General features: G+C 39.5%; 1 protein-coding gene across 13 annotated transcripts in view; it reads right to left on the bottom strand.

Annotated features, from left to right (window-relative positions):
* SAP130 (Sin3A associated protein 130) overlaps positions 1 to 23657 on the bottom strand; it is an 85027-nt gene that overhangs the window by 3841 nt on the left and 57529 nt on the right. For 11 of the 13 annotated variants that reach the window (XR_008505642.2, XM_064586357.1, XM_064586359.1 and 8 more), the window contains 3 exons: positions 17613 to 17971; positions 14861 to 15109; positions 14551 to 14676 (listed from right to left, as the gene is read on the bottom strand). Coding sequence is in view for 12 of the 13 variants with exons in the window: in XM_064586357.1 (XP_064442427.1) it covers positions 14551 to 14676; positions 14861 to 15109; positions 17613 to 17971 (734 nt within the window). In the remaining variant the exon portion in view is untranslated. Of the gene's footprint in view, positions 1 to 8095; positions 14194 to 14550; positions 14677 to 14860; positions 15110 to 17612; positions 17972 to 23657 lie in introns of those variants that run through there. The other 2 variants (XM_064586360.1, XM_064586356.1) reach the window with 2 other exon arrangements.

Below are 23657 nucleotides of genomic sequence, written 5' to 3'. Positions count from 1 at the left end.
AGGCAAATATTAGCGTGCATATGATTTAAAGATAACTTCTGAGGTAATTGGAAATTCACATACAGTTAGTTGTAGGAAAGAACACAGAGATCCTAAGTACCCCCCCTTTTTTTTAAAGATTTTATTTATTTATTTGAGACAGAGAGAATGAGAGAGAGCATGAGAGGGAGGAGGGTCAGAGGGAGAAGCAGACCCCCTGCTGAGCAGGGAGCCCGATGCGGGACTCGATCCAGGGACTCCAGGATCATGACCTGAGCTGAAGGCAGTCGCTTAACCAACTGAGCCACCCAGGCGCCCGACCCCACCCCTTTTTAAAAAGATTTTATTTATTCGTTTGAGACACAGAGATACAGAGAGAGAGCACGAGCAGGGGGAGAGGCAGAAGGAGAAGCAGGCTCCCTGCTGAGTCAGAAGCCGGATGTGGGGCTCAATCCCAGGACCCTGGGATCATGACCTGAGAAAGGCAGATGCTTAACCATCTGAGCCACCCAGGTGCCCCAATCCTAAGTACTCTTTACCTGACTTCCGCCAATGGCAGCATCTTGTAAAACTACAGTACAATACCACAACCATGATGATGATGCAGTCTGACTATTCAGATTTCACCAGTTTCAGATGTACTTGAGCATTTCATTTTAAACATTTGAAAAAACGTTTTAGTTTGACATAATGAGATTCAGAAGATGCTGCAAAGATGGTATAAGGATATACCTGGTAAGAGACTAACAAATCAAAAATTCCTATAGCTCAATAATAAAAAGAAACCAATTAAAAAGGGCAAAGGATCTGAACAGGTATTTCTCCAAAAAAGATATAAAAATGGCCAGTAAGTATGTTCCAGTTTCTGCCTATTCCAAAAAAAGTTTCTATGAACAGCTGTGTACAGATTTTTGTGGGGACACACAGGTTTTGATTTTTCTGGGATAAATGCCCAGGAGTATAACTGTTAGGTCATATGGTAAGTGTATGTTCTAGTTTTTATGAAACTGCCAAACTGTTTTCCAGAGCAGCTAGCTCAGCAAAGTACGAGAGACAACGGACCTGTGGCATGACAGCGCTCCTGCTAACCTGCTCTCCAGTGAAACTGGTGAAAAATTTAAAAATAACTATTTAGACCTATGGATAGGCTCCTAAGCGGAAATAGAAAATCTATTCATGCAATATCTATTCAAGCAAATCTGTGGTAAGAACAGTGAGTTCAGGGCGCCTGGGTGGCTCAGTCGTTAAGCGTCTGCCTTCGGCTCAGGTCATGATCCCAGGGTCCTGGGATCGAGCCCCGCATTGGGCTCCCTGCTCAGGGGGAAGCCTGCTTCTCCCCTTCCCTCTCTCCCTGCTTGTGTTCCCTCTCTCGCTGTCTCTCTCTCTCTGTTAAAAAATAAATAAAATCTTTAAAAAACAAAACAAAACAGTGAGTCCATCGTATCTGAATCAAGACCACTCCCTCTTTTCCTCTCCCAGCTCAGTGAGGTGGATCTCCACGCAGACTGCTGCAGCCCAGAACATGGGGTTCCCTCTCCTCCAGCTGCCAAGTGGAAGGCTATCTTCCCAGGAGGAGCAGGTCATCAGCATTTCCCATCCTGCTCCCCGCTACTCAGGCTAAGTCCTAGGTGAGTACAACTGAGATGAAGGGGCTCTCTTCTGTTCGATCCCTAGTCTAGAATGGAGACTGTACCTTAGGGCAAGGTGTGCGGAGAACACTGTGAAACTTTGTGAAGTGGTGGTTTTATGCTAGGAGAGGCAAGCCAAGAGGACCCCATGCTGCTCACTCCTCTTCCCCTCCACTTGATGCTCACCTCCTAGAGTAGAGTGTTACTTAGAGAGAAGGCTGCCATTGTCCTCACCCCACCTCCAGAGGCCTAGCTCAGAGATTCTGCCTGGGGGAGAAACAGCCCATATAACAGGCAGCTTCTAATCTTTTCCTAAAGGAACTGACTCCATTTGCCACAGACTATGAAGCTGAAACCTAAAGGTGCTCCTAAGGAAGAGTGGAGGTTGTAGTGAAAGGCAATTAGGAGATTTGTAGATCAAATGAAGATACAGCCGGGCGCCTGGGTGGCTCAGTTGGTTAAGCGACTGCCTTGGGCTCAGGTCATGATCCTGGAGTTCCCGGATCAAGTCCCGCATCGGGCTCCCTGCTCAGCGGGGAGTCTGCTTCTCCCTCTGACCCTCCCCCCTCTCATGTGCTCTTTCTCTCTCATTCTCTCTCAAATAAATAAATAAAATCTTAAAAAAAAAAAAAAAGAAGATACAGTCTAGACTGTGGGCTGACTAGTTTGTAGGAGAGAACAAAGAGTATGATGGCTGAGAGGAGTCCTCTTGGGGGCAGAACAAATATTAGACAATGACTTCAGTAACTACTCTGAAAGGAGCTATGATTTGACTGGAATAGTTTGCAGAGGAATGTAATTTGTGTTCCAGAGCACATTCCGGTAGTGTTCTGGTAGAGCAAACAGCACGTAATTAGCGGGGCTAATTAGCTGGGTGTGGTCAGGAAAAGAGCGGGTGAGAGCTCTCCCAGTGCCACAGTCATCCCAGGATGACTGCCGGCATACCTGAAGCTATGCCTCCCTAAGGAACAACATCAAAGGCTCAACACTCCTGGTGGTGGAGGTGATGAGACTTCACTAAAATAATCTAACCAGTCACTACACAAATAAACAAGCAAATAACAATAATAAGCCTGGAGTGGGGTGGGGAAAGACTAGTATCCAGAGTTATCTAGAATGTCTAGTTTCCAACAAAAAATTATGAGGCATGCAAAGAAATAAAGAAGTGTGACCCATACATGGGGGGAAGAAAGCAGGCAACAGAAAGAGCGACCAGATGTCAAATTTACCAGAAAAAGATTTCAAAGCAGCCATTATAAAGAAATACACTGAATGGAAGGGACGTAGGAGTGAAGAAGGAAGGTATGATGATCATGTCAAGTTAAGTAGAGAAATCAATAAAGAGACAGAAATTATAAAAAGAAAGGAACCAAACGGAAATTCTGGAGTTAAAAAGTAAAATAAAATACTTAAAAAAAATTCACTTAGAGGAACACAACAGTAGGCGGGAACTGGTACAAAAGAGAATTAGTCAAGTTGAAGACAGACTGATAGAGATTATGCAGGCTGAAGAACAGAGTAAAAAGAATAAGAAAAATAAGTAGGGCCTCAGAGAAATGTGAGACACTATTAAAAGCCTCAACACACAGGTAATGGGAGTACCAGAAGAAGAGAGAAAGAAATATTCAAAGAAAAAACATGGCTATGTCCCCAATTTACTGAAAAACAATAACCCAAATATCCAAGGAAGTCCAGGAACTCCAAGTATGAGAAATGCAACCATCTCAGAGAATCGACAGTTGACTTTTAAGGAGAAATGAGGGAGGCCAGAAGGCACTGTGACTACAGGTTCAAAGTGCTTAAAGGAATGTACAAGAAATCTAGTTTCTCTGCATCCTCACCAGCATTTAGCATTATCAGTATTTTTGTTTCAGCTGTTTTGATAGGTGTGTAGTGACACCTCAATTTCAATTTCTTTAATGGCTCGTGATGTTGAACATTTTCTAAAAAATAAATTTTATGGTCCAGGACCCAACGAAAATAAATACAGTACATTTTACTTGTTATGTCTCCTTCGACAACTCTTGGCTTGATGGTTTCTCAGATGGTCCTTGCTTCTGATGACCTTGACAGTTTTGAAGACTACTGGTCAAGTAATTTTGCAGGCTGCCATTCTATTTGGATTTGCCTGATGTTTCTCTCAGGATTAGAGTGTAGTTATGAGAGGGGACATAGAGGGAAAGTGGCAAAGTGGGTATATACTATTTTTAAAAAAAACTCCAGTGTACATATTAGTTTCACGTGTATGATATAGTGATTCAACAACTCTATACATTACTCAGTGCTCATCATAACAAGTGCACTCTTAATCTTGTTCACCTATTTCACCTCTGGCCCCCACCCACCTCCCCTCTGGTAACTATCAGTTTCATCAGTTCGTTCTCTAACTATAGTTAAGAGTCTATTTCTTGGTTTGTCCCTCTTTTTTCCTTGTTTTTATAACTCCACATGAGTGAAATCATATGGTATTTGTCTTTCTCTGACTTATTTCACTTAGTGTTATACCCTCTAGATCCATCCAGGTTGTTGCAAATGGCAAGATTTTCATTCATTTTTATGGCTGAGTAATATTCCCTTGTGTATATATATCACATCTTCTTTATCCATTCACCTGCCAATAGACCCTTGGGTTGCTTCCATAGTTTGGCTATTGTAAATAACACTGAAATAAACAAAGGGGTGCATACAGCTTCTCAAATTAGTGTTTTCAAATTCTTTGGGTAAATACGCAGTCGTGGAATTACAAGATCATATGGTCATTCCATTTTTAATTTTTTAAGGAGCCTCCATACTGTTTTTCACAATGGCTGCACCAGTTTGCATTTCTATCAATAGTGTGTGAGGGTTCTTTTTTCTTCACATCCTTGCCAACACCTGTCGTTTCTTGTGTTTTTGATTTCAGCCATTCTGACAGGTGTGAGGTGCTATCTCATTGTGGTTTTGATTTGCATTTCCCTGATGAGCGATGCTGAGGATTTTTTCATGTGTCTGTTGACCATCTGGATGTCTTCTTTTGAGAAATGCCTCTTCATGTCTTCTGCCCATTTTTAAATTGGATTATTTGGGGTTTTCTGGTGTTGAGTTTGAGAAGTTCTTTTTTTTTTAAGATTTTATTTATTTATTTGACAGAAAGAGAGAGAGTACAAGTAGGCAGAGCAGGAGGGAGAGGGAGAAGCAGGCTCCCTGCTGAGCAGGGAGCCCGATGCGGGGCTCGATCCCAGGAACCTGGGATCATGACCTAGCCGAAGGCAGATGCTTAACTGACTGAGCCACCCAGGCGCCCAAGTTATGGAAGTTCTTTATGTATTTTGGATACTAACCCTTTATCAGACAGGTCATTTGCAAATATCTCCTACCGTTCAGTAGGCTTTTAGTTTTATTGATTGTTTCCTTTGCTGTGCAGAAATTTTTATACTGATGAAGTCCCAATAGCTTATTTTTGCTTTTGTATCCCTCACCTTAGGAGACATAAAAGAAAAAATGTGGCTGCAGCTGATGTCGGAGAAATTACTGCCTGTTCTCCTCTGGGATTTTTATGGTCTCAGGTCTCATATTTAGGTCCTTAATTCATTTTGAGTTTACTTTTGTGTATGGTCTAAGAATGTGGTCCAGTTTCATTCTTTTGCATGTTGCTGTCCAGTTTTCCCAATACCATTTGTTGAAGGGACTTTTTCCCAATGCATATTCTTGCCTCCTTTTGTCAAAGATTAAGTGACCATATAATCATGTTCATGTATGGGCTCTCTATTCTGTTCCAATGATCTGTGTCTGTTTTTTTGACAGTACCATACCGTTTTGATTACTAGTTTTGTACTGTATCTTGAAATTTGGAATTGTGACATTGTGACACCTCTAGTTTTTCTTTTTCAAGATTGCATTGGCTATTCAGGGTTATTTGTGGTTCCGAACAAATTTTAGGATTATTCATTCTAGTTGTGTGAAAAATGCTGTTGGCATTTTGAAAGGGATTACATGAAATCTGTAGATTGCCCTGGGTAGTAATGACATTTTAACAATATTTGTTCTTCCAATCCATGAGCATGTAGTATCTTTCCATTTGTGTCATATTCAATTTCTTTCATCAGTATTTTATGGTTTTCAGAGTATAGGTCTTTCATCTCCTTGGTTAAGTTTATTCCTAGGTATCTTACTATTTTTGGTGTACTTGTAAAAGGGACTGTTTTCTTAATTTCTCTTTCTGCTATTTCATTAATAAGTATATAGAAACAAACAGATTTCTGTATATTGATTTTGTATCCTGCAACCTCACTGAATTGCATTATCAGTTCTAGTAGTTTTTAGTGGACTCTTTCAGGTTTTCTATGTATAATATCATATCATCTACAAATAGTGAAAGTTTTCCTTCTTCCTTCTCAATTTGGATGCCTTTTATTTCTTTTTCATGTCTGACTGCTGTGGCTAGGACTTCCAGTATTATGTTGAATAAAAGTGGTGAAAGTGGACATCCTTGTCTTATTCCTGATCTTTGCAGAAAAGCTCCCAGTTTTTTACCATTGAGTATGATATTAGCTGTGGGTTTTTCAGATATGGCCTTTATTATGCTGAGGTATGTTTCCTCCAAACCTATATTGTTTATCATGAATGGATGTTGTACTTTGTCAAATGTTTTTTCTGCACCTACTGAAATGATTGTATGGCTTTTTTCCTTTCTCTTGTTGATGTGATGTATTATGTTGATTGATTTGTGAATATTGAACCACCCTTGCATCCCAGGAATAAATCCCATTTGATTGTGGCAAATGATTTTTTTAAACATATTGTTGGATTCAGTTTGTTAATATTTCGTCAAGGATTTTTACCTGTATGTTCATCAGAGATATTGGCCTGTAGTTCTTTTTTTGTGGCGTCTTTATCTTGTTTTAGTATCAGCGTAATGCTGGCCTCAGAATGAATTTGGAAGCTTTCCTTCCTCTTCTATTTTTGGAATAGTTTGAGAAGAATAGGTATGAACTCTTCTTTAAATTCACCTGTGGAGCTGTCTGGTCCTGGACTTTTGTTTGACGGGAGTTTTCTGATTACTGATTCAATTTCATTGCTGGTAATTGGTCTGCTCAAATTTTCTCTTTCTTCCCGATTCAGTATTGGCAAGTTATGTTTCTAGGAATTTATCCATTTCTTCTAGGTTGTCCAATTTGTTGGCATATTTTTCATAATATTCTCTTGTATTCCTTTGTATTTCTGTGGCGTCAGTTGTTCTTTCTCCTGTTTCATTTCTGTTTGAGTCTTCTCTTTTTCTTTTGAGGAGTCTGGTTAAAGGTTTATGAATTTTGTTGATGTTTTCAAAGAACAAGCTCCTCGTTTCATCAATTTGCTCTATTAAGTTTCTATCTCATTTCTTTTTTTTTTTAAAGATTTTTTATTTATTCATTTGAGAGAGAGAGAGAGAGAGAGAGCAAGCAAGAGCATGAGCAGGGGGGAGGGGCAGAGGGAGAAGCAGGTTCCGATGCGGGACTCGATCCTAGGACCCTGGGATCATGACCTGAGCCGAAGGCAGACACGTAACCAACTGAGCCACCCAGGCACCCCTCTATCTCATTTATTTCTGCTCTAATCTTTATTTCCTTCCTTGTACTGGTTTGGGGTTTGTGTTAGGTTGTTTACTTCAGATTTTTCTTGCTTCTTGAGATTGGCCTGTATTGTTACAAGCTTCCCTCTTGGAATACCTTTTGATGCATCCCAAAGATTTTGGGTCACTGTGTTTTTTCAGTTGTCTCTATGTATTTTTTGATTTCCTCTTTGATTTCTTGGTTGACCCATTCATTGTTTACTAGCATGTTGTTGAATGTCCATGTATTTGTGTTTTTTCCAGATTTTTTCACGTGGTTGATTTCTAGTTTCACAGCACTGTAGTCAGAAAAGATGCATGGCTGTTTTCCCGTAGCCAATTGAGCAGTGCTATTAATGACAAGACTAGTTATAAGGACAAAGTTTCCATGTTTCTTTTTTTTATAAAATTGGAACCATCAGCTGGTAGCCTCTTAGGGAGCAAAACCAGGATATCTAGCTATTATGTAATGTATCTAGAAGGTGACATGAACAAAAATGAGAAGCACAGCCACTTGCATTTTATGAACCATTCATATGACAAATATTATATTTTGCTATAACCTTTGACTAAATTGAAGAAAAGATGGATTTAATGAGACAAATGAAGTTTTTTCACATACACATTAGAACATTATATGCTGTTATGCTTTGGTGCTTATTCTCTAGCACTTGGTCCTCATAGTAGATTCAGGTATATTTTTAGAAGTCTGTAACCTTTTCCTAACAATGGTCTTAATAAATATTGTTCTTGATAAAAAAAAAAAAATAAGAAAAGATGCATGGTATGACTTCAATCTTTTTTAATTTATTAAGACTTGTTTTGTGACCTAACAGGTGATCTATTCTGGAGAATGTTCTAAATGCACTTGAAAAGAATGTGAATTCTGCTGTTTTGGGATAGAATGTTCTGAATATATCCGTTAGATACGTTTGGTCCACTGTGTCATTCAAAGCCACTGTTTCCTTGATTTTCTGTTTGGATGATTTATCCATTGATGTAAGTGGGGTGTTAAAGTCCTCTACTACTATTGTATTACTATTGACTATTTCTTTTGTTTGTTATTAGCTGCTTTATGTATTTGCATGCTCCCATGTAGGGTGCATAAATATTTACAATTGTTACATCTTCTTGTTGGATTGCTCCCTTTATGATTATATAGTGTCCTTCTTTGTCTCTTTGTTACAGTCTTAGTTTTAAAGTCTATTTTGCCTGATATAAATATTGCTACTCTGCCTTTCTTTTCACTTCCATTTGCATGATAAATGTCTTTCCATCCCTTCACCTTCCATCTACATGTGTCTTTAGGTTTGAAATGAGTCTCTTGTAGGCAGCATACAGATGGTCTTGCTTTTTTTTTTTTTTTATAAAGATTTTGTTTATTTATTTGTCAGAGAGAGAGCGCGCACAGCAGGGGGAGCAGCAGAGGGAGAGGGAGAAGCAGGCTTCTGGCTGAGCAAGGAGCCTGATGTGGGACTTGATCCCAGGGTCCTGGGATCATGACCTGAGCCAAAGGCAGATGCTTAACTGACTGAGCCACCCAGGCATCCCTAGGTTTTGCTTTTTTATCCATTCTGTTATCCTCTGTCTTTTGGTTGGAATGTTTAGTCCATTTACATTCAAAGTAATTACTGATAGGTATCAATTTGCCATTTTGTTAGCTTATTTTTTTTCCCAGAGAGCGAAAGCATGCACATGAGGAGGGTGGTGGGAAAGGAGGGGCAGAGGAAGAAGAATCGCACAAAGGCTTGATCTCATGACCCTGAGATCATGACCTGAGCCAAAATCAAGAGTTTCATGCTCAGCCGACTTAGCCACCCAGGTACCTGCTGTTACTTGTTTTATGGTTGTTTTTGTGGTTTTTCTCTGTTGCTTTCTTCTCTTGCTCTCTTCTCTCATGGTTTGCTGGCTTTCTTTAGTGATATACTTGGATTACTTTCTCTTTATTTATTGCGTATCTATTACCAGTTCTTGATTTGTAGTTATTAGCAGGTTTATATATAAAACACCTTACACACATAGCAGTGTATACTGACAGTTGCTTAAGTTTGAACAGAAGGGTATACTATTAAACATGATCTTTCACTATTCATATTGACCTTGAGCACCTGGCTGAGGTGGTGTTTTGTCAGGTATATACATTATAAAGTTACTCCTTCACCCATCAAATTAAACTCTGTAAGAAAGTCTATGTGCAGACCACACTTAAGGCCTGGAAATTTCTATTCCCTTGAACATCTTCTTGTGCATGTCATCCAAGTTATCCTCTTTGGTGAAATGTCTCTTCATGCCTTTTTGTCCCTTTTCTAATTGGATTATGGTTTTTATTTACTGTTAAGTATTGAAAGTTCCTAATACATATATTCTAGATATGAGCCCTTTATGAGATATGTGGTTTGGTAATACTTTCTCCCAGTCTATAGTTTGTCTTTCCATCTTCCTAACAGGATCTTTCAGAGATAAAAAGTTTTTATTAAGTCCAGTTTATTTTCCTTTCCTTTTGTGGACAGTGTTTTTGGTGTCATGTCTAGGAAATGTTCACCATGCCCTAGGTCGTGAAGACTTTATCTTGGGTTTTCTTCTAAAAGTTTAGTAGTTTCACATTTCATATTTAAATCTATTATCCGTTTTAAAGATTTTATTTATTTATTTGACAGAGAGAGATAGCGAGAGCAGGAACACAAGCAGGGGGAGTGGGAGAGAGAGAAGCAGGCTTCCCGCCAAGCAGGGAACCCAATGTGGGGCTCGATCCCGGGACCCTGGGATCATGACCTGAACTGAAGGCAGACGCTTAACGACTGAGCCACCCAGGCACCCCTCTATTATCCATTTTAAGTTATCTTCTGTATAAGGTGTGAGGATTAAGTTAGGGTCTTTGGCTCTCTCTCTTTTTTTAAACTTATGGATTTCCAGCACCATCTGTTGAAAATAAGACTCTCCTTCCTCCACTGAATTTTTTTTTTTCATTGGGTCAAAAATCAGTTAAGCATATTTGTCTGGGTCTATTTCTGCATTTTCCATTCCACTCCATTTATATGTATATCCTTCTGCAAATACCACCCTGTTTAAACTACTGTAGATAAACTATGCTTTAATATCAGAAAAAATGATTTCTCTTGTTTTTCAAGGTTATTTTAACTATTCTACTTTCTATATAAAGTTTAAAATAAGATTTACTGTGTCTACAAAAACCTTTCTGTGAGTCTGGTAGAACTGTATTAAACCTATTGATCAATCTAGGGAAAACTTACATCTTTATGTTGAGTTTCAAATCCTTGAACATTGCATGTCTTTTCATTTATTCAGATCTCTTTTATCAGCATTTTGTAGTTTATAGCAAACACATCCTGTAATGTTTTGCTAGATTTATACCTAAATAGGTCATTTCTGGAGGATCAACTGCAAATGCCATTATGTTTTCAATATCAGTTTGCACAAGTTCATTCCAAATATCTAAAATTAAAATTGATTTTTGTGTGCTGACATCGTATCCTGTGACCTTGCTGAACTCGTTTACTAGTTCCAGGAGTTTTTTTTTTTTTTTTTTTTTTGTGGAATCCTGGAGATTTGTATGTAGACAGTGATGTCATTTGCAAATAGAGACAGTTTTATTTATTCCTTCCCAACCCATATAGTCCTTTATCTCTTTCTTGACTTAACGTGGTGTCTAGAACTTCCAGTACTAACGCTGAGTAAGAGTAGTGAGAGAGAGATCAGAGGACAGCCTAGTCTTTTGGCTAATCTCAGGTAGAAAGCATTCGGTCTTCCACTGTTAAATATAATGTTAGTTGTAGGTGTGTTGCAGACTTTTTATCAAGTTAAGGAAGTCTTCTTTCCCTGTTTTTGAGAGATTATGAAAAAGTATTGAATTTTTTTTTTTTTTAAAGATTTTATTTATTTATTCATGAGAGACAGAGAGAGAGAGAGGCAGAGGGAGAAGCAGGCTCCCAAGGAGCAGGGAGCCCGATGCGGGACTCGATCCCAGGACCCTGGGATCATGACCTGAGCCAAAGGCAGACGCTTAACCATCTGAGCCACCCAGGCGCCCGAAAAAGTACTGAATTTTGTCAAATAATTTTTCTGCATCAGTTGATATGATTATGTTTATTTTTCTTCTTTAGCTTTTGCTATGGGTTGAACTGTGTCCCCTCAAAAGACATGTTGAAGTCCTAACCCTTGTACCTATAGAGGTGACCTTATTTGGGAAAAGGGCCTTTGCAGATGTAATCGAGTCAAGAAGAAGTCTTACTGAATTAGAGGAGGCCCTAAATCAATGACAGATGTCCTTGTAAAGAGACAAAGAAAGAGATAAGACACAGAAAAGAACGCTATGTGAAGATAGAGGCAGAAACTGGAATGATGTAGTGACAAGCCAAATAATACGAAGGATTGCTGGCAATCAGCAGAAGCTAAAATGAGGCAAGGAAGGATTCTCTTCTACAGCCCTCAGAGAGAGCATGATTCTGCTGACACCTTGATTTTGGATGTCTAGCCTCCAGAACTCTGAGAGAATAAATGTGTAATTTTAGACCATTGAGTTTGTGGTACTCTGTTATAGCAGCCCTAGGAAATTAATACAGCTTGTTAATAATGGTGAATCACTGATTTTCAAATGATGACCCAGCCTTGCATAACTGGTACAAACCCCACTCAATCAAGGTATAAAATGCTATTTATATGTTGCTGTATTTAATTTACTAACATTTTGTTAAAGATTTTTGCATCTATATTCATGAAGAATACTGATAATTAGTTTTCTATATTTGTACTCTCCTTGTCTGATTTTTGTGTCAGGAAAATACTGGCTTCATAAAATTAATATGGAAATGCTTCCTCCTATATTTTAGAAGAGATTATAGAAACTGGTGTTGATTCCTCTTTAAAAGTTTAGTGGAGGGCGCCTGGGTGGCTCAGTTGGTTAAGCGACTGCCTTTGGCTCAGGTCATGATCCTGGAGTCCCAGGATCGAGTCCCGCATTGGGCTCCCTGCTCGGCGGGGAGCCTGCTTCTCCCTCTGATCCTCCTCCCTCTCATGTGCTCTCTCTCATTCTCTCTCTCTCTTTCTCAAATAAATAAATAAAATCTTAAAAAAAAAAAAAAAAAGTTTAGTGGAATTTCCCAGTTAAAGTATCTGAAAATAGAGATTTCTGTTTGGAAGCTTCAAAACTATGGGTACAACTTATTGATTGGTTATGACTAACCAGAATGTCTATTTGCTTCTGGTTGAGTTTTGGCAGTTTGTGTGTTCAAGGAATTTTCTGTTATCTTTCTCTTACTGGTTTTTAGTTTGATTCCATTCTGGTCAATGAAGATGCCCTGTATGATTTCAATTCTTTTAAATTTGTTGAAGTTTATATTTTATGATCCAGGATATGATTTATCTATGTTTTGTAGGCACCTGATACAACATGCATTCTGCTGCTGTTGGAAGTGTATTAAAGGTCTGTTAGATGTGGTGGTGTGTAGTCCTTGCTGATTTTTTGTCAAGTAGTTTTACTAGTTGCTGAGAGCAGGGTGTTGAAGTTCTACCACTGCTCATTTGCCTACTTCTCCTTTTAGCTGTCCTATTCTTGCTTCATATATTCTGAAGCTCTTCATTTCTGTTCAGTACTTTATTAGTATGTCCTTCTTTGTCTCTAGTAATTTTCTCTCCTCTGAAGTCTACCTGATTTGACATTAACACAGCCACTCTTGCTTTATTTTTGCATTCTATGTATTATTTCCATCCTGTTACTGTCAATCCACTTGTCACTGAATCTGAAGTGAGTTTCTTAAAGACAGAATGGAGCTGGATCATTTTGTGGATCCACTCTGCCAACTGGTGTTTTAATTGGTATGTTCAGACTATTTAAGGTAATTACTGATATGTAAAGCTAAGTTTGCCATATTATTATTTGCTTTCTGTTTACTTCCTGCATTTTTTGTTCTTCCGTTTCTCTTTTCTTTCCTTCTTATGAAATTACCTGACCAATTTTTACTATTCCATCTTGATTTATATGAACATGATTTTAAAGCTTGGGCAAAGCAGATCAATAAAGTTTAATAGTCGGGGCACCTGGGTGGCTCAGTCGTTAAACGTCTGCCTTCAGCTCAGGTCATGATCCCAGGGTCCCGGGATCGAGCCCCACATTGGGTTCCCTGCTTGGCGGGAAGCCTGCTTCTCCCTCTCCCTCCCCCTGCTTGTGTTCCCTCTCTCTCGCTGTGTCTCCCTCTGTCAAATAAATAAAATCTTTAACACACAAAACATAAAGTCTAATAATCAAGAGCCTATTTGTATCAATACTTTCAGCTGTCATATTACCTTTCTTGAGATAGTTTTTGAAGAATGAGTCCCAGAAGGCTGTAACAATCTTTCAGAATGGCTTAAAATGTTACCAGGCAATACTTTAAAACACTTTCCTGGTATGATATGGAATTCTTGTGAATTCTTCTAAAGAGACGTTTAGTAGCCCATGTCCTTCTTCCATTAAAGGCCACCACTCCCTGACCTTTGGAAATCTAGCTTGTTTTCAGAGCTCAAGGTATTTCATGAGGAAGAACCACTGCAAGGGCAGCCACCTTGGTACTTCCATTCAGAGACTAAATTGTCAGAACCCTCACCCCCCCTTGCAGACATTAGACAATACCATCCAACTCTGAGTCATCTTGAGGCTTCAAGGAAACCCTCAGAGAAATTTCCAAGTAGAATTTATGCGAGGGAGTGGGGAATGTGACCAATTCTCTGAAAACTTACACTTCTCTGTGCAATTACATTTGAGATTAATGATGCTTAAAGCCTATCAGTAGAAATATTTGTAGATATTTGCAAAGTACGATCAGCTATTTTTACTATATGTGGGTTTATTAAAATGTAATTCTCTGGGGCGCCTGGGCTGCTCAGTCGTTAAGCGTCTGCCTTCGGCTCAGGTCATGATCCCAAGGTCCTGGGATCGAGCTCCGCATCAGGATCCCTGCTCCGCGGGAAGCCTGCTTCTCCCTCTCCCACTCCCCTTGCTTGTGTTCCCTCTCTCGCTGTGTCTCTCTGTCAAATAAATAAATAAAATCTTAAAAAAAAAAAAAAAGTAATCCTCAAGCACAACAACAAAACCATTTACTGAGTGTTTGCCCTGGACTATTTCAAGAGCTTCACATATGTTAAACAAAAGGTCTTTTCGAAAATAAACTTCCTGGGGCTTACAACGTATGTACATCTGACATCCTCGGGACCAGTGTGGACTATGTCAAATAACAATCTAGTACAGCTCTTCCGCAACTACCCTGGGTGCTATAGAGGTCATCCTGTCACCACTTGGGTTTTTGGAAACTAGAAAATTATAATTCTAGCTTCCTATTCTACTGTGATTATAGTCAAATGAAAGACCAATTTCATGCAACTAACCTTTAACCCGGACATCACTGTACCGCTGAAAGTGGTGGTAAGCAGCCTTCCAGGGGTTCCGATAGTGACGGAGCAAAGTAATGGGAGGTCTTGGACGCACTGGGACATACCTCACACCTTCTTCATCTATTCAGAAGAAAAGAAAAGGAAGATACTAAATAACTTATTATATATTGTCAAGAATTCTCCCAGTATAACTCCAAGAAGTGATCCCTAAGTGAAACCTAATTATGTAAACAGCCTCAGCGATAGACTCCTGACTTAAGTGGGAAAGCCTCACACGATAATAGCTAGCCCAAGTGACCATTACCAATATACTCCTTGGGTGGAGACTTGCGTTTCTCAGACTTGACCAAAAGACTCTTGGCCGTGGACTTCTCATCATCAGTGCTGTTTGTCTCCATCATATCCCCTTCTTCTGTTGAAATCACGTGCTGTTGCTTTCGAGGCTTCTTCCTTGGGGAGGCACCAGGTGGTAGGTCACTTGTAGGCATGGACAGGTTGTTAGCCAGCAACGCAAGAGATGGAGACACAGTGCTGGTAGCCAGGGGAGGAACTGCTGTCATAGGAAAAAGAGTACATACATGTATAAGAATCCCAAAATAATGGAAAGCTTCACTTGATTTCCAACCAATGAGAATGGTTAAGAAGACAGAAAAGATAACTACCACTTACTGAGTCTTCCTATGTGCCTGGCACTGTGCTAAGCACTCTACTTAGGGCAGAGGGTGCCAACTGCTTTCTAAGATACCACAACTTCACCATCCTTAGAATGAGGACCCTCACATTTGGAGATGGACACACTGCCATTCAGCTGAAAGACTCTATTTACTTGCCTCCTTTACAGATAGGTGCGGCCATATGAAAACAGAAGTGTGTTGCAGCACTTTTAGTAAGTTACCTTAAAAGAAGGTGTGACCTTCTGTTCCTTGTCTTGTCACCCTGGAACTCAGATATGATAGCTAGAGTTCTAGCAGCTATCCTGAATCAAAAGCATGAGGGTCAAACTAGGGGTGGTAGGAGCCTGGATCCCTAATGATTTTATGAAGTCCACATCCCTGGACTGTCTACCTGAACTGTCTTTGCTATTCTGAGCATACTAGGCATGCTCCTGAGGCCTGGAATGTTCTTGTTCCAAATATCCTAATGACTAGCACTTCATCTTTTTTAATGTCTCTGTTCAAAAATCACTTCCTCAGTGAGGCCCTCCCTTTAAAGCTCTTCCTAAAATCACAGCCCCAGCCCTAACTTTCCCTTACAGAGCCATACCTCACTTGATTGTGCTTCGCTTCACTGCACCTCGCAGATATTGCATTTTTCAAAAACTGGAGGTTCGTAGCCACCCTGTGTTAAACAAGTCTATCAGCACCATTTTCCCAATAGCATTTTCTCATTTCATGTCTCTGTATCACATTTTGGTAATTCTCTATTTCACACTTTTTCATTATTATTATATTTGTTATGGTGGTTGTGATCACTGATTATGACTCACTGAAAGCTCAGATGATGGTTAGCAATTTTTAGCAATAAACTTTTTTCAGTGAAGTATGTACATTGTTTTTAAAGACATAATGCTATTGTACACTTAATGGACTGTAGTATTGTGTAAACATAACTTTTTTATGTACTGGGACATCAACAAATTCATTTGACTTGCTTTATTGTGATATTCACTTTATTGCAATACTTGCTTTATTGTGGTGATCTGGAAATGAACCCACAATCTCCCTGAGGTATACCTGTATTTTGTCACTGCTTTACTTGGCAGTTTCTCTCCCTTGGTAAAATGTAAGCTGCAAGATGATGGAGATGTACTTGTTTTGTATAAGGCTGTATCATCAGTACCTGGTGTAGAGCCCTACAGTTTAAGGTGTGATTACTAACAACTTCCTAGCACAGAGAGGTTAAGAGGCTATTGAAATCAAGAGAGAAGAACAGTAAAATTGAAAACATTTCATTTCCCCTCCTGGGTTATCCGTGGTGTCTTTCAACGAAGTGCTGAGGCTAAATATGGGTAACATAGAAGAATATTTCAGGGCATAATGAATGAAAACAAAAGCAGGTTTAACAACTGCAGACACAGCACCACCACACCTCTTACTGAACAAACAGTACGGGGTATGGTAAGAGGGCAGTGCCGGCTAAAATGACTTGCCTTCCACTTTGGCCTTATCTGTATTTCATAAATTTTGTTCATTAAATGCTATTTTTGTAGTCAGGGGAAGGAACATTTCTCAATAAATTACTAACATATAAACAAACAAAAAGAAAACCTCCAAAGCGACCTGCATTTTACACACTGGACGTTTAGAGTTGAGGAGAGGAGGGAAAGAAAGCAGTGAGGAGTTTTATGATTTTACTAATCACATGTAAGTTTATCAAGTTTCAACAACATAAATCTTGCTTCACTGTGTAACAGGGCAACAAAACTTGGCAGGGAATAAATCGTAAATAATCAGCACTTAGCTATGATCTTATTTTGACCCTTTTTTCTATTTTTAATTTCTTTTATACTCTAAATGCTTATAATAAATAACGGAAAAAAGTTCAAATAAACAACTTAACATTATACCACAAAGAACTAGAAAAAAAAGAAACTTAAATGAAATTTAGTAGAGGAAGGAAATAATGAAAAATCAGAGAGACCAGAATAAACAATAACGTAGCACTGAAAGTAATAACCAGTTTTTCCAAAACGAAGCAAAACAGGGAATACTTTAACTACATTAACTAAGAAAAAAAGAAGACTCAAAACCAAAATGAGAAATAGAAAACAATACAACCACAGAAGCTTTATTTAAGGATATTCTTGGGGAAATGTTCATCTTTTTTATGATTTTGGTAAGAAATAAAATTGATACTAAAAGGGCAGCAAAAATGGTTTTAGTTTCCAAAGGAGCCTACCAGTCCCCTTCTTAAAATGAATGACATGCAAATTTACAACGGGCACTAAAGGGTCAGGCTTCACAACTGAGGGTCACGCAAGAGTCTGGCCCTCGAGGAGAGTCAGGTAAAGAGGAAGTAGCATGTGCCAATGAAGAGAACTCCATGAATGAACCTACCAGAGACCGGCCTCATGATGTCCATTGGTTCCACTTCCTCTTTAACTTTTATCTCAGGTACCGGAGTGCCCAACACAGAAGAGAGACTGCCAGCTACAGCAGCTGATGGCGGAGGGGCAGCCGCAATGGTAGTGACGGGGGGAGTGACGGGGACCGCTCCCGGAATGGTTGAGAGGGCGACAGCTGGCTGTGATGGGGGGCTTGCGGCTGCGATCATGGTTGGGATGGTCGGTGGAGGCTGCTGAGCCGTGGGAGGGACTGCAATGGTGGGCTGATCATTATTTTGACTGGACACAGTTTCCATGGACACAGTAACTGGAGTGGCCATCGATACGTGGATCTCTGACTTAGGCTTGGCACTGAAACACAAAAGCAAAGATAATGCAGCAAACATCTCAGAGGGAGGGTGTTTGTCCAGGTCTTTTTGTACAATGTGTAGCACAACTTAGACTCTACTACTTGATTCTAGAAGTTGAACTTTAAGGTAAGCTTTAAAGGAAATTTAAGTTTTAAAAATATCCCTTCCTTGTGCCACCCCCACCAAATTTTATAAGCAGTAATAAAATTAACTTAGAAAATAACATTTTAACAAAATCACTCAAAGTCACGTCATCAAAAGGCAACCAATTTTCACTGTGATAGTGTCTTTTTTTCTCCCAGAATTCCTTAATGCATATGTTGTCTTAGGAAATTTCTTGTTTTTTAAAATCACAATTGTATTTACACTCTGTAGTTTCTCGTAAACCCATTTCTTATAGAAGAGGAAACTCATATACATGGCAAAGACCAAAAGAAAATACACTGAAAATAATTTTTCTCCACTTTACACACCCAGCCCCCTACCCAGAGGCATCGGTCTTACAACCTTCCAGTGTATTTTACCAGAATACTCTAGGTATCTAAAGTAGCTACAAATTTAATTTTAAAACTGTGTATCTGGGGTGCCTGGGTGGCTCAGTCGGTTAAGCGGCTGCCCTCGGCTCAGGTCATGATCCTAGACTCCTGGGATCGAGCCCCATGTTGGGCTCCCTGCTCAGTGGAGAGCCTGCTTCTCCCTCTCCCTCTGCCTGCCTCTCTGCCTAGTTGTGCTCTCTCGCTCTGTCAAATAAATAAATAAAATCTTAAAAAAAAAAAAACAATAAAAAACTGCATATCTTTTTTTTTTTAGTTTTATTGGAAGTATTCACTCATGTCATTATAAATTATTCTTAAACCTTTTTTTCAGTAAAACATATATATGTATATATATGTATATATTTTTAAAGGTTTTATTTTTGTGGCACGTGGGTGGTTCAGTCAGTTAAGTGTCAGACTCTTGGTTCCGGCTCAAGTCATGATCTCATGGGTTGTGAGATTGAGCCCTGGTTCAGGAATCTGTGCTCAGTGGGGAGTCTGCTTTAAGATTCTCTCCCTCTGCCCCTCCCCCAACCTGCACACCGCACCCCCATGCGTGTGCATGCACTTTCTCTAATAAATCTTTTTTTTTAATAAAGATTTTATTTATTTGAGAGAGAGACAGTGTGCGCAAGAGCATGAGTGGGGGATGGGCCAGAGGGAGAAGCAGACTCCCACTGAGCAGGGAGCCTGCTGTGGGGTTCCATCCCAGGACCCTGAGATCATGACCTGAGCCAAAGGCAGCCGCCCAACTGACTGAGCCACCAGGCGCAGCCTCAAATAAATAAATCTTAAAAAAAATTTTTATTTTTAAGTAGTTTCTATACCCAATGTGGGGGTTGAACTCATGGACCCTGAGATCAAGAATCACATGCTCTACTGCCAGCCAGGCACCCCAGTAAAATATTTCACTTAATAGCTGTAAAGGCTTACCTACTTATAGCACGGATTAGTAATCCTAAAAATTCAGGATAGGAAAAGCAATACAAAACAGTACCCCTCAAGTTCAAGTCCAAGAACAACTGGATTTCCATAGGCAAAAAATTCAACATCAAACCAAACCTCACACCACACACAAAAATGAATTCAACACAGGTCATAAATCTGAGTGTAAAATGTAGAACTATAAAAGTTTTATAAAAAATACAAAAAACCCATAGGACTATGTAAAGAGATCTTAGACATGATACCAAAAGCACAATCTAAAAGAAAAAAAATGATAAATTGGGTTTTATCAAATTAAAAACTTTTGCTTTGCTAAAGACAATTTCAAGAGGTTGAAAAGACAAGGTGCAGATTGAAAAAAAGTATTTGTGAACACATTGTTAGTTCCATTTATATGAGGTACCCAGAGTAGCCAAATTCATTGAAAAAGAAAGTAGAATAGTAGCTCCCAGGGGCTGGGGGTAGGGAAAATGGGAGTGGTTGAATAATGGGTAGAGCTGCAGTTCTGCAAGATCAAAAAGATCTGGAGATGGTTGCACAGTAGTGAGAATATGCTTAACGCCAATGAAATGTACACTTAAAAATGTTTAAGACAAACATACAAACCAAAATATATATGTATGATAAAAGAATTATATTCACAATATATAAACAACTCTGTAAACTCAATACTAGAAAACATACAATCTCGTCAGAAAATGAGCAAGAAACATGAACAATGAACAGACACTTCAATAAAGAAATATCCAGGAGACAAACAGGCACATGAAAAAGATATTCAAGGGGGTGCCTGGGTGGCTCAGTCGTTAAGCATCTGCCTTCGGCTCAGGTCATGATCCCAAGGTCCTGGGATCGAGCCCCGCATCGGGCTCCCTGCTCCATGGGAAGCCTGCTTCCCCCTCTCCCACTCTCCCTCCTTCTGTTCCCTCTCTCGCTGTGTCTCTCTGTCAAATAAATAAATAAAATCTTAAAAAAAAAAAAAAAAAAGAAAAGATATTCAATACCAGTAGCCATTAGAGACATGCAAATTAAAGCCTCAATGATTTGCCACCATACCCCTAACAGAATAGTGAAAAGAAAATTTAAAAACTTCTTAACAGGAAGCATAGGAAAGGATGTGGAGGAACTTGATCTACAAAAAACTCCTAGCACTAATAAACGAGTTTAGCAAGGTTTTAGAATAAAAGGATCGCACATGCTGCAGGTGGGAATTTAAAATGGTACAGCCACTTCTGCAAAAACGGTTTGGAAGTTTCTTACAAAATGAAAAATATATGTAACTTAGCAACTGCACTCTTGGGATTTTTATCCCAGAGAAATGAAAATGTATGTCTATCAAGAAAGTTGTACATGACTGATCGTAGCAGCTTTATTTGTAATAACCTCAAACCAGAAATAACCCCCATGAACTTCAATAAACAAATGGATAAGCAATTCTGGTACATCCATATGATGTATCATTACCCACTCTAAAAAGAACAAACTACTGATACACGCTATAATTTGGATGGATCTCAAAAGTACTATGTTGGGTGAAAATAAGCCAGCATCATTAGGTCACTGTATAAGAAATATGTATTTATATAATTACAAATACATAATTAAATAAATAAGTAACTCATGAGATTCCATTTACACAAAAGTCTCAAAATGACAAAATTCTAGTGGTGGCACAGCTAAATGACAAGGTGTTAGGTTTGGGGAAAGGGTATTTTTTTTTTTTTAAAGATTTTATTTATTTATTTGACAGAGAGAGACACAGCGAGAGAGGGAACAAAAGCCGGGGGAGTGGGAGAGGGAGAAGCAGGCTTCCCGCTGAGCAGAGAGCCCGATGTGGGGCTCCACCCCAGGACTCTGGGACCATGACCTGAGCCCAAGACAGAAGCTTAACGACTGAGCCACTCAGGTGCCCCTGGGGGAAGGGTATGGTTGTAAATAAGGGAATGTCTTTGTGGTAACAAAACAGATTCACATTCTGATTATGATAATGGTTCCATAAATCTATTCATGGGTGAAATTTCAAAGTAGTGTACACGAAAGGAAAAAAAACTGGTGACATTTTAATAAGATTTATAGTTAGTCAATAGCACTGTATTAATGCCAATCTTTTCTTTTTAATAATTTTAGTTATTTGAGGGAGTGCGCACGTATGTGCGCATACACACACACACACACACACACACAAGCAGGGGGAGGGGCAAAGGGAGAGGGAGAAGCAGATTCCCCGCTGTGCAGGGAGCCCACATGGGGCTCCTTCCCAGGACCCTCGATCCAAGGACCCTGAGATCACAAACTGAGCTGAAGGCAGATGCTTAACCAACTGAGCCACCCAGGCGCCCCGCCAATTTTTTCATTTTGAAAAAGTACAAGGGTTATGTAAGATGTAATCATTGGGGGGAAGCTGGGTAAAGGGTACATGGGAACTTTCTGTATTACTTTTATAACTTCTGCGAGTCTTAAATTATTTCAAAATAAGTAAATAGGGGTTGGGTACAGGTTAGGATTATTCTGGAATTAAAGAGAATTAAACAATAAAACAACCAGAAATATCAGCAAAAATGTGGCAGTAACAATCTCTGAAAATTCTCTTTCATAAAAGCAAAACTGACAAAAATGCCAGATGCAATGTTTTCAGAACTCTGGAAATTAATAATCTGGCAAAATTAATCAAGAAAATTAGCTGAACCTCAGTAAGACCAGTAAGCTCTGAGGGTTATAACTTGCCCTATTTCTGTTCCTTCATCTCTACCACCATGATAGGCTTGCAAACCAAGAGTCCATGCTCACAGTGAAAACCAGCAGCCTGGCAGCTACGAGAGGGATTAGAGCCCCTGCAAACCCTCTTTACCAGAGAACTATCATTATATAACCTGTCTGGTTGTTCCCATTTGCAAGACTGTCTTATTTGACCTGGCCTGTCCAGTGTAAACAGCTTTTTCCTTACAGTTTGCTGGTATGTAACTGATCAGTTTCCCAACTGACTGATAGGATGGTAATAGGTAGGGCAAATAATAAGCTACCCAAAAAGCTTTAAAAGAAAAATTGGAGAATAAAATGTCCACAGGTGCTTTGAAAAGCTCCAATGTATTTCTGGCAATTTAGGAAGCAACATATACTTGTAGGACTATGTGTATACCCTGGACTGGACTGTACTTATGCCCAGGAAAGAACTGAGAGGGACCCAAGTTCTTACCTCTGGCTGAGTGTGAGGCTCTGTGCAAGCAGGAAGAAAAAAAGTTAAGACAGAGATGTAAAACTGCCTGCCTCAGTGTTAATGGGCCATCCCAAGACACACACAGAGGCCCTTGGCAAACATGGGAGACTTGGGGCGCCTGGGTGGCTCAGTCATTAAGCGTCTGCCTTCAGCTCAGGTCATGATCTCAGGGTCCTGGAATTGAGCCCCGCATCGGGCTCCCTGCTCAGTGGGAGCCTGCTTCTCCCTCTCCCACTCCCCTGCTTGCGTTCTCTCTCTCACTGTGTCTCTGTCAAATAAATAAATAAAACCTTTAAAGGAACAAAACAAAAACATGGGGAGACTTATTGGTTCCAGACATTCAAGGAAATCTGTTCAATCATTAGCTGACTACAAAGCTAACAGAGAATTCGGTGGTCACGCTAGACAAAGATAACGATTTTAAAGAATTATTTTATAAAAGTCCCTAAACAAACAACCACAACTACAAGCAGCAACAAAAAACCCGGGGGTGGGGCTGGGGGTGGGGGTGGGAATCTGATTTTCAGAGCTGCTACATTATACTGTTCAAAATGCCCAGTTTTCAACAATAATTCCTAGGTATGTAAAGAAACAAGAATGCACTGTTCAAACACGGGGGAAAAAAGCAAGCAATAAAACTGTCACCGAGGATGCAGAGATGTCAGACTTACTAGTCGAAGAATTTAAGCCAGCTATTATAAATATGTTTAAAGAACTAAAGGAGATCATGGCTAAAGAACAGCATAAAAATGATGTCTCAGCAAATAGATTAATAAAGAGACAGAAATTATAAAAAAAAAAAAGACCAAAAAGGAATTCTGCATTTGAAAAGTTAAGAGCAGAAAGGAAAAAAAAACTGGACTCAAAAGTATATTTCAGGAGCGCGTGGCTGCCTTCCTTAGTCGGTAGAGCACCCAACTCTTGATCTTGGGGTACTCTGAGCCCCATATTGGGTATAGAGATTACTTAAAAAAAAATATGGCAGTTTAAAA

Source organism: Mirounga angustirostris, unplaced genomic scaffold, assembly GCF_029215605.1.
Source record: "Mirounga angustirostris isolate CCGP_5_RB_7025 unplaced genomic scaffold, mMirAng1.0.hap1 SCAF_3, whole genome shotgun sequence".
NCBI classification, from domain to species: domain Eukaryota; kingdom Metazoa; phylum Chordata; class Mammalia; order Carnivora; family Phocidae; genus Mirounga; species Mirounga angustirostris.
Note: the sequence above shows the minus strand (reverse complement) of the source record. Positions and strands in the feature narration are given on the sequence as shown.